Raw genomic sequence first — 16,911 nt, 5'->3', positions numbered from 1 at the left:
TATAGACAAGACATAGTAAACAATTTTTGGCTTATATTTATTTGTTGGCTGAAATCTATTACATATAAAATTAAACAAGTAGACTCTGTAATAAGAATGTTACCTTATTAGACAGCCTCAAAGTAAGGTCAGTAGTTTCCCATGACAAAGTTGGTATTGTACACATGTCAATTTATTTTCCTATAAAGATCTATCCTCTGGTATCTCTATCTCATGATCTTGCTACAAGAAAGAAGGTCTATCTTGCATTACCTCCAAGCCCTTCTACGTCTCTCCCTTCCTTTCAACAGGTGCGATAAGGAATTTCTGTGTTTTCCTTTCCATATGTCCACAACCAAGGCCCCCAAGTTGAATAAAATGCTGGGAGGGATTTTTTCCTAAGAGTGAGGGTTTTCTCAAATATACAATGTTGCCCCAACATCTCTTTTAGTGCTGTCATCTTAGTGGGGGGGGGGGGGGAGACTTCCATTCTCTTGCTATTAGGAGCTTAGCAGCCTGTGAAGTGTGTCCTACAAACTTCCTGACTTTGTGCTAGAGCTCGTTAATCCTTAACAAGAGTAGGGCAAGAGTAGGGCTGCCGGGTCAGTGGTTATGTATACGTACAGGACCTGGGAGAACATATCAAAGGTTTCCTTCCAGAAAGAATGAAATGACGGTCTGGCCCAGAAGATGGGCATTATTGTGCCCTTGTGTCCACAGTGCGTAGTACCATCTGGTAATATGTTTTGTTGGACCTCGACTAGGTTAGAGCTGTTGGATGCCTTGTTGATCCAAACAAAGGCCTGTTTCCATTGAGTCATGGAAAAGTCTGTACCCAGGTCCTTTTCCCATTTAATCATATGTGTTTATAAGGAGTCTCCCCCGCCTTTTCCCCATACATCTGTGGTACCTGGTCCAAATTGTTTCTTGTCAAGTAGGTAGGAGTACATAGTTTTTGGAAGCTTGACCTGATGCAAGTTATGTGTGTTTATTGTTTCCCTGAGTTGGGCTATCAACAGAAGTTGGGACCCCGGTATGTCATATTCTTGTATTATTCTGCTAGTTGATTTAACCTTTCCCTCATCAACCAGGTCGTTCACTGTAGTGATCCCTTTTTCTACTCACATTTTCGTCTGTGGGAGGGTAAGAAGTACTTTACACTCTGAAGTGGCATATTAACTCCTTTTTGGTTGGTGTCTTTGCTTAAATGCCATTTGAAGTATTTCCAGCTTGTTAGTGATGCCTGTATGGTAGGGGCTTTGGAAATTGGGAAGTACCTATGTGTGGGGGCCGAGCATGCTTGCACCAAGTAAGTCAGAGGTCTGTCAGTGTTATCTCGATTTCATGCCAGCTGGAAGCTGAGGAATACCTCCACCAAGCATTCATTTGCTTTACTTGAAAGATATAGTAGTACCAGTGTAGATTGGGTATCCCCATGCCCCCTTGAGCTTTGGGCTGGAAGAGAATTGCGCTGCTACTCTTGGTTTAGAGTTTCCCCATATGAATCTTAGCATATGTTTTTGGAGTTGGTTGAAGAGAGAGTTGGGAAGGGGGACTGTCATGGGTGCTCACCCATGCTTCTCTGCCCCCGCCAGCGCTGTTTACCTTCCCCGGCTCCCGGCTCGCTCCCTTCTGCCATGCGTGTGGCCCCGAATGCTAGGGCGCGCGGTCACTTCTCAAAATTTAAAGGGCCAGCGCGCCATTTATTGGCGCTGGCCATTTTGCAGAATCTATTTGAGCCTGCCCCTTCCTGCAAGCCCCTGCCGGATCTTTGTGCCTAGCGCCCTAAAGAAAGCTTTTCTGATGCCTTGTGCTCTTCTTGTGAATTCCTGTTGTGACCCTGGTTCTGTTTCTGACATCGCTCCTTTGCCGCCTGCCCTGACCTGTTGCTACGTCTCTGACTCCGATCCTGTGCTGCCTGTCCTGACCTCCTGCCTGTCCCCGACTACGAAATTGCCTGCCGTTTCTGTACCTCGACCTTGGCTGCCACTGCGGACAAGTCACGCCTGTGGAACGACCTGGTGGTACCACGCCGCAGCTTGTCTAACCCGCTTTGCGGCGGGCTCTGGTGAAAACCGGGTACCACTTAGACTCCGATCCCAGGTAGTGGCTTGTGCCATCGGCCGCAGTGGTTCAGAGGATCCACAACCTCTAAGCCTGACAGGGACTACCAAAGTTCGGAAGTGGTAAGTGACTTTTGGTAAAGCTAACATTTTGTAAAGGACAATTCTGTCAACCCAGGAGAATTCTAGTTTCCCCATGTTGTCTATCTCCTTCTGTAGCTCCCTTAGGAGGGAGGTAATATTGTGTTTTGCCATATTTCGTAGTGAAGTTACCAGATCAATTCCTAAGTAGGGGATGGAATTTGTTTCCCATAGGAATGGAAACTCGACTTCCAAGGCACTGCACAATGGGGGAGATACATGGAACCCTAATACTGAAGACTTACTGTTGTTAACTTTATAGTAGGAAACCCTTCCAGCGGTCTAAGGCCGCTCTAAGGGAAGTAGTAGGTTAGGTGAGGGAAAGTATGGTGTCATCAGCGAAGAGGCCAATATTATGTTACCTAGCCCCAGCTGCTATCCTTTTGATGTCTGGGTGTGTTCTGATGGCTTCCGCAAATCGCTCAATCACCAGGGTAAAAATTAGGGGGGAAAGGGGGCACCCTTGACCCGTGCCATTGGTAATCAGGAACATGTCTGACAGAGACCCTTTAACTAAGACCCTAGCTGATGGGGTGGAGTATAGCGCTTTTATAGCATCTAGAATTTTCCCCAGGAACCCAAATTTGCTTATAGTGGAGAAGGCAATATACCAATTAATTCTGTCAAATGCCTTCTCTGCATCCAAAGTTAGGAGCAGAGAAGGCATTTGAGAGTTCTCCATGAGCGTCATTAGGGAGACCATTCTTGCACCATCAGATGACTGTCATCACTTGGTGAAACCCACCTAATCGTTGTGAACAATATTGGGTAGGATTCCCAGAAGGCGTTGTGCTATTAACGTGGTATAAAGCTTGGTGTTGCTGTTCAAGAGGGAAATGGAGCTAAAACTGGCTGGAGTGTCTGCTGTTTTTCCTGGTTTGGGAATGGTTACAACTGTGGCCTGTAGCATTTCTTCCGGTAAATGGATTTCCTCTACTGCTTTGTTAAACACCTTCACTAGGTATGGCGTGAGAAGTTGGCTAAACACCTGGTAGTAATCGTTTGCGAACCCATCAGGGCCTGGGGCTTTTTTTTTTCGTAGCTGAGCGAATGGATTTAGTTATCTCTTCCTGTGAGAAGGGAGTATTCAATGATTGGATTTGGGCTGCTGTTACGTAGGTAAGTGGAGTTTATCTAGGAAATTATCTATTTCTTCTTGGGAGGGATGGTGAATTATATCATCTTCTTTTAGGTTGTATAATTTGCTATAAAATTTCCCAAAAGCGTTTGCTATGTCTGTGGGGTGGATAATGTGGGTTTGGGGATTATTTGCGTAACAAATATACGGGATACGGGATTTTACCTGTTGTTTCCTCACTTTATTTGCCATTAACCTGGTGGGCTTGTTGTGTGACCTGTAGTTTGTTGCTTTAAAAGAGGTCATTTGTCAAATTCCTCCATGAGCAGAGATCTAAGCAGGCATCTAAGCTTGCAAAGGTTTCCATTGTTATGGGTGGATGGGTTCTTTTGGGTCAATCCTTCATAGTGTTGGATTTGAGTCAGTAAGTTATCTGTATTTTCCGCTCTCATTTTGCGGTGCCTGGAATTTAACTCCATCATCAGTCCCCTTATTACCGCTTTCTGGGCCAGCCATAGTGTAAATATATCTACCTGATCTGTGTCATTACATTTGAAGTACTCCTGAATTGCTGGGGTGATGGGTTGTTAATATGAGGGTAGACTCATTAGGAAGGTGTTATTGCGCCACTTTTTTGGGGTTTCTGAGCTGGGTGACAGTGTACAAGTAAGTGAGATGGGGGCATGATCGGACCACGAAGCTGTATCTATATCTGCAGACTTAACCTTAAATAACATTTCCCTATCTACTAAAATCAAGTCTATCCTTGAGAAAGACCTATGCCTTGAGGAGTAGAAGGAATTCTTTCTGGAAGACGCATTTAGGCATCTGAACGTGTCAAATAAGTGTTCCATGTGTATCCATGCACCTAATGTTGGCGGGAAGTCTCCCCTGTTGCTAGTGGCAAGTCTCTCCTATTGCATATTAAAGTCCCCACATAAGATCAATTCTCCTTTCTTGACTTTTCCTACTCTTTTCATGAGTTTGTTAAGGAACCTTATTTGTGAACTGTTAGGAGCATACACAGAAACTAATCTCACAGACCAAAATAAGATATCTGCCTTTTTCATCTGCAAAACTGTCACGCAAATTGAATGAGACTGTCTGTCTGATGGCTATCTTAGTACCAGCTTTTTAAGCCTGGCCATTAGCTAAGTAGATGTGAGGAAAGTACCTATGTGACATCTTAGGATGTTTATCTTTTTGTAAATGCGTCTGCTGTAACATTATAATGTCCGCTTGGGACTTGATAGTGTCCTTCCACAGAGCATTCCTTTTAAAAGGGCGAGTTAAGCCCATTCACATTGTTAGACCTAATATTGATTGACATGGTATACTTGTCTGTCTACTTATTGTCCTTTTTCAATATAACCAATTATGTTAACCAGAAAAACACTTTAAACTGTATTGTGCCTTGATCTTAATTCTGATCTCTACAGCTATAGCCTACTCAGAAATGGCCACTTTTCTGGCCTTTCAGTGTTATTCAGATATAAACAAGTATAAATACAAGAAAAACGGAAAAAAGAAAAACAAACAAATTGGTACCCTTATTCAGGGTCGTCTCACAGATAAATTAAGCTGTCAGGTTGTAAATATCACCTGATGAAAAATGTTCACCTTAGATCTCTTCTGGACCTCATTACCTATAGGTGTGCAGTCCCCAGGTCAATCCTTCTGGTGCTCTTCTTCTGGAGAAGGGTTTTTAGATGGTATTCCCATGATATCCTTGGGTATGCGGATCCGATATGACTGCAGCAGAGGTGGGCCCTCTTCTGGGCTGCGGATCACATGCGTCGCTCCATCTTTTTGGACCAAGAGCTTAGTAGGGTATCCAGATTTATAAGCAATGCCAGCATTGCGGAGTGCTGATGTCAATTGGGCAAACTGACGGCAGGCTTGCAGGGTGCTTTGGGAGAGGTCAGCGAAGATTTGAATGTCCTCATATGGGGCCAGGAGAGATTTGGCTTTTCTGGCTGCGAGCATTAAAGCCTCATTGATGTGGAAAAAATTAATTCTAATGATAGAGTCTCTGAGGATTTCATCGGGCAGGGACCTTGGCTTTGGAAGTCTATAAACTCTGTCAATTAGCAGATCCTTAGATGAAGCTTCTGGCAGGAGGGCTTTACTGATGTTTGTGATGAAGGGTTTAAGCTCCATTGGGAGAACCGACTTGGGGATAACTCTACATTTCACGTTATTACGCCGGTTCCCATCTTCTAAGTCAGCTAGCTTGGATCTAATGGCTGTTACTTCATCTGCAAGTTGGTATTGAAAATCGATGAGCTCATTGTGTGAGCTAGTCAGCTCTCCCGTTTTTGACTCTGTGTTCCACTCTGTCCGTAATTTCCTCCACAGACCCATCTATTTTGTGGGCAAGATGGGCTAAGTCCGTATGGAGGGAGCTTTTGAGGGCAACATCATCTCCTTGATAAACTCCTCTGCAGCTGGTTGCTTTGAGGCGGGTATAGGGATCTGCATTTGCTATGTTGAGAGTGTACAGGCTTACCCTTTGAGGATCTAGTCGAGGCCTCTGCTTCTCTGGGCTAGTTGACGGAGAGGAGCACGCTGACCACAAGGGCGGCACCATCTTGTTTGGTTCCCCCGGAGCGAGATCACTGGAACCGCTTCCTGATGTTGACGTGGGGTAGGTAACCATTCTTAAGCCTTATGGAGATTGTCTGGAGAAGGATGGATCGCTGGGTGAAGCTTAATCGGGTCGCTTGAGAGGTCTCTTTCCGGAACTCAGCATCACACGTCCATCTTGGATCGCAGTCAAGTTACGCCCCCCCCCCCTTAGAAGTCTTCTTGAAAGTCAAGTATTTTTGCTTCTAATGTTTGTAAAAATTAGTTTACATATATTTAGGTTAAAAAAAAGTTTTAAAAAGTCTACAATGTGTCTAAGAAATGGCCTGCAATGGGGAAATGACCGATATCGTTACATAAGCCTTTACATCAATTTGTTCTACATAAACTCAAATCTCTATTCTATTTTTAAAAGAAATAATATTTCAGCAGGATACATTACTATTTCCAACAAGAGGACAGATGTGTAATGGGACAATAAGTAATGTATTGTACAAAAGCAGAAGACATTGTAAATTAAATTAAAGTGAATATGTTTTATTTCCAAGTTAATTCTAAGTTAACTGAACCACACAATCATTTTAAATGTTAATTGAAAAGCTCTGCTAGAAATTGTCTAGTTTTGTTATTTCTATTGTTTTGTGAATTGACTAGAAAGGTTCTCAAGCACGAAACATATTATTTATGACCTGAAAGAATGAATGTTGGTGTTTTACATTAGTAGTTATGTTAATGGTTATGCACTTACATCGGGAATCCATCCTGCACCAGGTATGTTGCAATGTAGCTTTGACGATTTATCGTTCCATCAAAGGTGTTGTAATTAATTTTTTTAAGCGTTTCTGGGGAACTAAAATATTTGTATTATACACTTATATTTATTGCAAAATATTTATATTTCAAGTTTAGAATCCTTAAAGCGGTTTTCCAGAATAGTTGAAAACTGTATTGTTACCGTTAGTTTACTGTCTATATTACATATTGCTCTTGTAGAAAACAAAGGATGTCCACAGGTCATGAATAAGTTGAATTACATCATGTGATCTAAGACTGAGTTCATGCTGCAATATTGAAGATATCCAGCTCTTTTAGCTACCCATTGTGCTTGAGGAAAAAGAGATGTGTCATTTCGCAGCTTGCTACAAAGTGTTCTGATTGTGCAAGTAGCACATCAGCTTCATCAGCTTCAATCTAATTGCTGGTCACATGATCTAATTAAGTATTAACTCTAGGGAGGGCAAGACCAACTCACTTGGAGTTGTTGCATTATTACACATAGTGTGAATTCAACACGTTTCTGTCCTGGGGACAATCTTACTTGTATAAAGGGAGGAAAAGGCAAAAAACTAAACCAATTAGAGGGTAACAACACTCTCTGGACAACTCCCTGAAGACAGTACACCTTACCCATTATATGGGTCATGAAAATGTTTGTCCTTCCTAATAGCTGTATAAAAGGGAGGATTGTATATCTTAAATTCCACCTGTAAAAAAACAGAGGGACACATATAATCTCTATGCAAATCATTAAATTAATGATGGGTGCAGGAGGGGGGGAGAACTAGAAATGGGGGCAGAAGGGGAGAGCAGATCTAGAATTGTGGGCTGCAGGGAAAACTAGAACTGGGAGCAGCAGGGGGGAAATAGACCGGGGGCAGCAGGGAGGGGAACTAGAATTGGGGGCAGAAGAGTGCTGTCTTAGTGAGGAGATAGAGAAGACCTGGGGGAGGTAGGTGTCTGTGGAGGGGGAGGGAGAGCAGTTTTATAGTAGTTATATTCCAGTACATATGGGGTAGTATTATATCAGTTATATTCTTGTACATGGGGGTAGTATTATAGTAGTTCTATTCTTTCACATAGGGGGCAGTATTATAGTAGTTGTATTCTTGTACATAGGGGGCAGTATTATAGTAGTTATATTCCAGTACATAGGGGGTAGTATTATAGTAGTTATATTCTTTTCATCTCAGGCAGAAAAAAGGCTAAAATTGGCCCTGTGCAGCAGATAATGAATATAAATAGCTGGTTGGCTGCATGTAGGGCAAAGTACTGGGTTCTACCACAACCCATGTGTGCAGCCTGTTATTCACAATTACCTGCTTCATGATTTCCACCATCATTAATATCTTCTTGCTTGTGCGCTGTAATTAAGTCTGCTCTGAGGTCTATGTTACTTATTATATAAATGCAGTATTATGCAGTAGTGGTTCTGGGGGTATTTACTTTGTACTATGGTTTTTAGCGTATCTAGGTTTTTGGTTAATAGTGCGGCCCCCTGAACGGTAGGGCATGAAAATGTGGCCCTTGGGCCGAAAAAGATTGTGCACCCCTGATCTATAGCATATTAAATATGTAAATAAAACATTTACCTTCCAAGGTACTTTTTCATCGGGCACAGGAAAACGTACAATAGTAGAATCAGGGTAGTGAATGTTCCTGGCATTGACATGGCATGTAGAAATAACATTTTCATGCTTTTCCAATAGATCTATTTCACCATGAAGCTTGCTGGACACTAGTAGAAGGAAATATACAAGTAAAGTTGTTATTAACTTGTTATTCTGAGTGAATACAAGAGTGAGAGAGGAGGAGAGAAGAGCCCTACAGTAACCCATCAGCTCTTACATAACTGTAGCAATCACATTTCAATCACAAAGTCAAGACAGTATAGGAGGTATAAAACAATATAAATCTGAAAATAGGTACTTTTGTGCAAACCTGTAAAACAACACAGTGCAAATATAACACCTGCCATCAAAGGTACAAAAAAAACCCCCTAAAACATAACAAAGTGGCCCCTACTGCAGTTGTAGCCATCATGGAATTGAAGCTGGCCCTCCTCACCTGCAGTCCAGATGATCAGAATATCATCAATGTATTTATGTATGTATGTCCACAGGAATCTGTACAGTCACATTTACAATCACCAAATTTTGAACAGCTGCTCTCTGTGACTCAGAAATAGTCACTTTCACCCTGCGCTTTCCTAAATCCACTTATTAACCACAATATACTCGAGCCACTGTCTGCTGCTGCTGCTGTGGCTGTTGGAAGCTGAGGCGTGATTGGCTGCTGTTCTGCCAAAGGTCATTAATATGAGCTCTGAAATGTGATTGGTTACTATAGTAATGAGTATAATGCAGGTTATGTGTGAGGTACGATGGATAGAGATACAGAAATAGGGGGAGATTTATCAAAAATGTCTGAGCTTAAACTGTTCCTGTTGCCCATGGAAACCAGAGATTAGCTGGAATTTTATAAACAGCTGTGGTAAAATGAAACTTGAACTCTGATTGGTTGCCATGGCCAAGTACAACAGTTCTGCTCTCAGACAAAAAAAAAAAAAAAAGGCACGGTGTGAGACAGACCTGCAGTCACTCACTGGATAGAGAGGGTCCAAAAAGTATATAAAATAGGGATGGTCTGAGACAGTCTATAGATACATATAAAATATTTTTTTTTACCCCTTTTATTTTGTTATAGCTAAGAGCAATTATTTACTATCCCAGGCAACACCCAGAGTTACAGCTAGATATATACATAAAGCTGAGTGTGTGTGTGTGTGTGTGTATGTATGTCCGCTATAGGAATCTGTACCGTCTGTGTACAATCACCAAATTTTGCACAAATGCTCTCTGTGACTCATATACTAGAATTTGAGGCAAAAATTTCTCCTGTGCTTTCTAAAATACACATCATATACAGGAGCCATTGTCTGCTGCTAATGCTGCTGTAAAAAACGGCAGTAAAAAACTGAGCCGTGATTGGTTGCTATTCTGCCACAGGTCATAATATATATATATAAGCTTAAGACCGCTTATGTGTGAGGTAAGATAGATAGGGATAGAGGCAGAGAGAGAGTAGAGTGGTGCTCATTCACTAAGGGTCTGCAGAGCGCATTTTCGTCAGGTTTCCTGACGGTTTCCATTTTACCCCGCATTTAACAGGGGATTTTGGCGCAAATGGGGGGCAGGCGTGGGCGGGCTGTTGGACAACCCGACGGATTCGGACTACGCGTGGGATTTAACATTTAGAATTCTGTCACAAGACACCCACTTAGAAACACCGGGAAGAAGAAGGTGAACTCCGGCGGACCTCGGCAGAGAAGCGATGGATGCAGGAACTTGGGCGCACGAGCTACGTGAAATGCGCCGGTCTTCATCTTCGTTGGACCGTCCGAATCGGGGATCTTAAAACCAATTTAAAAACCCAGTATGCAAAACAGATGCGTTTTACAAGGATTCAAAAACGCAATGAAAAAAAACACATCAAAAATGCCACGTGTGTCACCGGCCACAGGGCACGTTCATATGATGCGTTGCGCCGCTTTTCTTGATGCGTTTTTGAAACATTTCAAAGGCTTTAGTCTTAATCAGATGCTGAGGTTATATTGCATTTTAACAAATGCAGTGTAAACACAATGTAACCTTAGCATGGGATCAAGGCTGAAACCTTTGGATTGCCTCAAAAACGCATCAAAAAACGTGACACATCTAAAGCAGATTTTAAGATGAATTTTGCTCAAGGAAAAGCCCATGCTCAGTAGCAGAGCTCTGCAATCACTGTGGGAGCTCCACTGTATGCGATAGCCAGGCTCCTGCAGTAACAGCTGGGATTGCGATACTCGCAGTCCCGGCTGTTTAACTCCATAGATGCTGCAGTCATAGTGACTATAGAGTCTGTGGAGCAGAGCCGGGTACTCACCCGGCAGGTCGGTATCCTCTGTTGAAGGTCCCCAGGGCTGCTGGAAGTGAGTGCCTGTTAGATCGTGCTTTCAGAATGATCTACCGCAGTGCCTGTCAGCCTATGCAAAATGTATAGGCTGACTATGTAATATGCTGAAATACACTGAACGGCCACATTATTAGGTACACCTGTCCAACTGCTCGTTAACAATTAATTTCTAATCAGCCAATCACATGACGGCAACTCAGTGCATTTAGGCATGTAGACATGGTCAAGACAATCTCCTGCAGTTCAAACTGAGCATCAATATGGGGAAGAAAGGTGATTTGAGTGCCTTTGAACATGGCGTGGTTGTTGGTGCCAGAAGGGCTGGTCTGAGTATTTCAGAAACTGCTGATCTACTGGGATTTTCACGCACAACCATCTCTAGGGTTTACAGAGAATGGTCCGAAAAAGAAAAAACATCCAGTGAGCGGCAGTTCTGTGGGCAGAAATGCCTTGTTGATGCCAGAGGTCAGAGGAGAATGGGCAGACTGGTTCGAGCTGAGAGAAAGGCAACAGTGACTCAAATCGCCACCCGTTACAACCAAGGTAGGCAGAAGAGCATCTCTGAACGCACAGTACGTTGAACTTTGAAGCAGATGGGCTACAGCAGCAGAAGACCACACCGGGTGCCACTCCTTTCAGCTAAGAACAGGAAACTGAGGCTACAATTTGCACAAGCTCATAGAAATTGGACAGTAGAAGATTGGAAAAACGTTGTCTGGTCTGATGAGTCTCGATTTCTGCTGCGACATTCGGATGGTAGGGTCAGAATTTGGCGTCAACAACATGAAAGCATGGATCCATCCTGCCTTGTATCAATGGTTCAGGCTGGTGGTGGTGGTGTCATGGTGTGAGGAATATTTTCTTGGCACTCTTTGGGCCCCTTGGTACCAATTGAGCATCGTTGTAACACCACAGCATACCTGAGTATTGTTGCTGACCATGTCCATCCCTTTATGACCATAATGTACCCAACATCTGATGGCTACTTTCAGCAGGATAATGCGCCATGTCATAAAGCTGGAATTATCTCAGACTGGTTTCTTGAACATGACAATGAGTTCACTGTACTCAAATGGCCTCCACAGTCACCAGATCTCAATCCAATAGAGCATCTTTGGGATGTGGTGGAACGGGAGATTCGCATCATGGATGTGCAGCCGACAAATCTGCGGCAACTGTGTGATGCCATCATGTCAATATGGACCAAAATCTCTGAGGAATGCTTCCAGCACCTTGTTGAATCTATGCCATAAAGAATTGAGGCAGTTCTGAAGGCAAAAGGGGGTCCAACCCGTTACTAGCATGGTGTACCTAATAAAGTGGCCGGTGAGTGTATGTCAATCTGAGCAATACATGGGTACATAGGTAGAGCAGTGAGAATATTCCATCATGTTATGAGGTTCCATAATTGAATACAGTTGTTAATGTATACTATGTTCCAGCTAAGCCAAGGCAAACAAAAACAACAGATAAACAAAACAAGGCAGGCATCCACTCTGAGGTCACAATAAGGCATACCTCTAGGAGTCCTGTATGACTTGGGCGAGGGGGGCTTTAGGATGTTTGTGAAGGGGGGGGGGAGGTTGGGAGGATGGGTTGAGTCTGCGTTCATGGGGGACGAAATCGGTTAGGGTGAAGTAGCCATCTACACCAATCCCGCTCAAACCTTTTAAGGGTGTGGTTTTTATGCGCCCAGATGCGTTCATATATACAGGTTTGATGCATTAATGATAAAATCTCATGAAAGGGTGGGGTAACTGCAGATTTCCAATATCTGGTGATAACCACCTTAGTGGCTATGAATAGAAAGGATGTTAGATTCCTGAAGTTTAAGGGGAATTGGTTCAGATCAAGAAAAAGTAAGGCTTGAGCAGAGGATGGGGCAGTCGGGGAGCCCAAGATGTTACTGAGTGTTTCAAAAACTTTCCCCCAAAGGTCAGTAATATTTGGGCACTGCCAAAGGATGTGGTAAAGTGTACCCCTCCCTCCACATTGCCTCCAACATAAAAGGGAAGTGTCTGGGAACATAACACTCAGCTTTTCAGGTGTAAGATACCAACGTAGGTTTTCATTGCTGCTTCAAAGAAAGTCATACATTTAAATGTGGAGTTTATCCGTTGAAAGGTGTTCTTCCAAGCCAGGGGGGTAAACTCTCTGCCCAATTCTCTTTCCCACGTCAGCATGGGTGTAGACTTCACCAGAGAGTCCTTGGAGCCTAATGCTCTGTAAATGCTGCGTAGTTCTGAATGTGGAATCCCTGGGCAGGACCAGAGTTCAAAGATGTGCTTATTAGCTTTTATATTATGCATATTATGTTGTTGCAATATATGTCTGATCCTGAGGTATTTGAAGTGGTCTTCGTGGGATATATTATACTTTTGGGTTATTTCCGCAAAGGGCAGCAAGGTTCCCTCCCGCATTAAGTCTCCCAGGTAATTGACACCCTTTTCTATCCATGAGGACAGATCTAGATTGTCCGTAAAGGTGTCCAAAGCGGTCAAGGGATATAACTTTTCCATGGACAGATTAGTGAGAGGGTTCTGAGAATTTTTGTTGGGGCAGAGCAGTTTTCTATGTGGGTCCAGTGTTTAGTTAAGTCACCGGTCCACCATTCTTTCAGTTGTTTAACCTGTGTGGCAATAAAATTGTCTTGAATGTTAGGGTCTCCCATGCCTCCTAGGAGGCGGGGTTTATACATAATGGAGCGGGCTATTCTGGGCTTATTTTTACCCCATATATATTTCATAATTAGGCCTTGCATTTCTCTAAAGTATGATGTAGGCACGTAAACAGGGAGGATGCAAAATAGGTATAAAAGCTTGGGGAGAGTCATCTGAAAAGTGGCGATGCGACCCACCCAGGTAGAGTCAGTTTTCGAGAATCTCTGTAGTTCCTCACCAATATCCTTCAGTGACCCAGGGTAGTTTGCCTTGTATAATTGCGTCGTTTTGGCGGTTATGTTAATCCCTAAATATTTGTCTTGGTTCACTTGCCAATCTTGTTAGAATTTCTCTTTCAGTCTTTTGATAGAGGCTGGGGGGATGTTAATGGGCATAATTTGGGATTTCTGCAGGTTTAGATTATAATAGGAGATCCTCCCATATTCTGATAATGCATGTTCTAAGCAGGTGGATGGGTTGGACAGGGTCAGGACTATATCGTCCGCATAGAGAGAAATTAGATGCTCTCTATCTCCTATTTTAATTCCTGTGACACAGTTATGGGACCTTAAAAGTTGAGCAAGAGGTTCGATAGAAAGGATAAATATTAGGGGGGAAGGGGGCAAAATTAGGTCGTCGGAAAGAGTTCCATTTGCTAAGGTATTAGCTGAGGGGCAGGAGTATAGGGCTTTTATAGCTTGTAGTATTGATCCTGAAAATCCCATCTTTTCTAGTACCGAGAAGGTGAATGACCAGTTGATGCGGTCAAACGCCTTCTCGGCATCCAATGTAACTACGACCGCTTCCTCTCCAGATCTGTTCAAGTGGTCTATAATATTAATGAGTCTTCTGGAGTTGTCTGTTATTTGTCTGGATTGTACAAATCCCGACTGGTCATGGTTGACCAACGAGGGGATGACCGTGGCTAAGCGGAGAGCGAGTATTTTCGCATATATTTTTAAATCAATATTGAGCAATCAAATAAGGCGAAAGGTGGGGGGTTTACCAGGTTTTGTAATTGTTACAATGGTGGCTTGCCCCATATCTTTAGGGAAGGAGCCCAGGGAGGCTGCTTCAGAGAAAACTGCTGTGAGGTGGGGAAGGAGGGTATCCTGGAAGGTTTTGTAATATTGGTTTGTGAAGCCATCTGGCCCTGGGGCTTTCCTAGCAGGAAGGGAATTTATTATTTTTTGGATTTCCTTCTGGGAGGGCACTTTGTTTAGACAAGATAGTTGCTGTATGGGATTTTATGTTCTCTCAGAGCGAGAGTGATCGGCAGGAGCTCTCTTCTCTGGCGGAGTGTGGCAGCATAGAGGTCGGCGAATACTTTTATTTGCTGGTACAGAGACGGCAGTGTGCCTACTTTCCTAATGGCTGCCATGACTCTGTCCTTGGTGTGAAAAAAGTGTATCCGGGCTAGGACGTCTCTGGGAGTCGTGTCAGGAAGATGTTGCGGTCGTGGGACCCTGTGGGCCCTATCGATAACAAGATCCTGTAGTGAGAACTCCGGCAACAGAAGTTTCATCAAACCTTGAATGTAATTAGGAAGCTCTTGCGTCTGAATGTCCTAAGGTATGCTCCTGAATTTCAGGTTGTTGCGCCTGGAGCGATCTTCAAGGTCTGCTAATTTATCTTTAAGGGCCTCAAATTCGTGAGATAGCTCATTGTGTGCATCAGCTAACTGATTAAAGGTATTGGCAAAGTCGCTCATTTTGTTTTCGACATGGGCTACCCTTGAGTCTATCTCTGACTTCTGCCCAGATTGGTATTAGCAAGTTGGTTAGGTTACTTTGCATAGTGGCGCCCAGGGTCAGAAGCATCTCTCTCAGGAGGTTCCCCGAAGCAGGTTCATCAGTAGTGTGAAAGCCTGAGAAGGCCTCCGTTATAGGGGCATTATTGTGGGTTTGTAGGTGCCCGTCACTTGCTGCATCTGCCGCCACGTGCTGGGTCTTCTGGTCTCTGAAGATGGCGGACGTCCATTGCCTCTTTTCTCCAAGGGGCTCTGTGACTCTACCTGCTGAGGCAGGGAAGTCTCTCCCGAGTCGATTCGCTCCAAAGTGGCGCCACCGCTAGTGCCGATGCTCCTCTGAGATGACGGTGAAGAGGTAAGTAAGCTGCCTGAATGAGGCGAAGCCGCGTGTGGCGGGGAGTCGCAGCCATCTTTGCCGCGCTCCTTGTCAAAATAAAACTTGAGCTTACACTGCTTCTGCAGCTTTCTTTTGGCCCGGATTCTTGTCATGGGTAGTTGGGACATCGATGTGTACCCGAAAGGTTAAGTTAATTGCGTGCTTGGTAGAGTTATTTAGTCGCTTTATGCTGGGATCAGCGGAGCTCCGCACTCAAGCGTCCATTCAGCTCGGCCCCCCAAATTCATGCGTTTTTGACCAGTTTGAATTAAGATAATTGGTCAAACCTGTCAAAAATGGATGCGTTTATGCGTTTTCAAAAAATGTGTGCCATCACCCTAAATGGTTCAACTCAAAAATAGATCTCATCCCAGAATTAATAAGCCCCCATAGGTCTACGATACAATAAAATAAAAAATGTTATGGCCTGTAAAATGTGACAATGCAACTCTGCTCTGAATGGCGCCTCCATCCATTCTATGCCTGGCCATGTGCCCGTACAGCAGTTTCCCACCACATATGGGGGAATCAGCATACTCTGTAGAAATTGGGTATTAAATAGAGATGAGCGAGCACTAAAATGCTCGGGTACTCGTTATTCGAGACGAACTTTTCTCGATGCTCGAGTGCTTGTCTCGAATAACGAGAAGTCATTTTTCAAGGGGACCAAGGCTCTGCACAGGGAAGCTTGGCCAAACACCTGGGAACCTCAGAAAAGGATGGAAACACCATGGAAATGGACAGGAAACAGCAGGGGCAGCATGCATGAATGCCTCTGAGGCTGCTTAATCGCACCATTATGCCAAAATTATGGGCAACAGCATGGCCATGACAGAGTGACCGAATGAGGCTAGATAGCATCTAAAACATAAAATAATTGAACCTGACACTATAGGGGACGGCATGCAGAGGCAGCGGCAGCAATGGCAGGCTATAGAGTGTCATGGCGACATACCCTAAATGGACTCAGGTTTCACCAAAGGAGGGGAGCAAGAAGCGCTGAAATGATTTCCTATGTGAACAAAAGGTTGACGGTATATTTAGTCGATAACACAGAATGGTGGCGACATAGTGACCAAGTTCCATAACGTATCTGGTGAAACACCCGAAAAATGAGCCTGACACAGCAATTTTGATAAAGGGACGAAATGTGGAGGCAGCCATGGAGACGACTTCCATGATTAAGAGTGACTACTGGGGCATCCATATTGCTTCTATGATTGAAACTTCAGGTCTCCAGCACGGTGACAGATGGGCCGAGTTCCACTATGTATCTGGTGAAACACCTGAAAATTCTGCCTGACACAGCTCGTTTGATAAGGGGATGATGTGCTGTATATCCTGTCGTGCTCCAGCGTCTGGGGTATAAAGAGTTGAAAGTTGCGCATGAAGACAATGGTGGACGCTGTGGAGGATCGTGGAGGCAAAATGGACAGGAAACAGCAGGGGCAGCATGCATGTATGCCTCTGAGGCTGCCTAATCTTGGGATGGAGCTGGCGGTCCGCTGCCAGGCGAGCTTTCACCTGTCCAAGCACCTGTCTCT

The 16,911-nt window shown here is 43.9% G+C and overlaps 1 protein-coding gene and 1 long non-coding RNA gene across 7 annotated transcripts in view; one reads left to right on the top strand and one right to left on the bottom strand.

The window, feature by feature from the left end:
- Positions 1-16,911, bottom strand: part of TRPM2 (transient receptor potential cation channel subfamily M member 2) — a 419,555-nt gene that overhangs the window by 33,582 nt on the left and 369,062 nt on the right. For 5 of the 6 annotated variants that reach the window (XM_072120992.1, XM_072120993.1, XM_072120994.1 and 2 more), the window contains 3 exons: positions 8,217-8,362; positions 7,255-7,331; positions 6,596-6,697 (listed from right to left, as the gene is read on the bottom strand). In XM_072120992.1, coding sequence (XP_071977093.1) covers positions 6,596-6,697; positions 7,255-7,331; positions 8,217-8,362 — 325 coding nt within the window. The remainder of the gene's footprint in view (positions 1-6,595; positions 6,698-7,254; positions 7,332-8,216; positions 8,363-16,911) is intronic. The other variant, XR_011849388.1, reaches the window with a different exon arrangement.
- LOC140075302 (uncharacterized) overlaps positions 1-16,911 on the top strand; it is a 104,659-nt gene that overhangs the window by 10,365 nt on the left and 77,383 nt on the right. The gene's annotated exons all lie outside the window — the stretch shown is intronic.

The sequence above is a fragment of the Engystomops pustulosus genome, chromosome 8, assembly GCF_040894005.1.
Source record: "Engystomops pustulosus chromosome 8, aEngPut4.maternal, whole genome shotgun sequence".
Lineage (NCBI taxonomy): Eukaryota > Metazoa > Chordata > Amphibia > Anura > Leptodactylidae > Engystomops > Engystomops pustulosus.
Note: the sequence above shows the minus strand (reverse complement) of the source record. Positions and strands in the feature narration are given on the sequence as shown.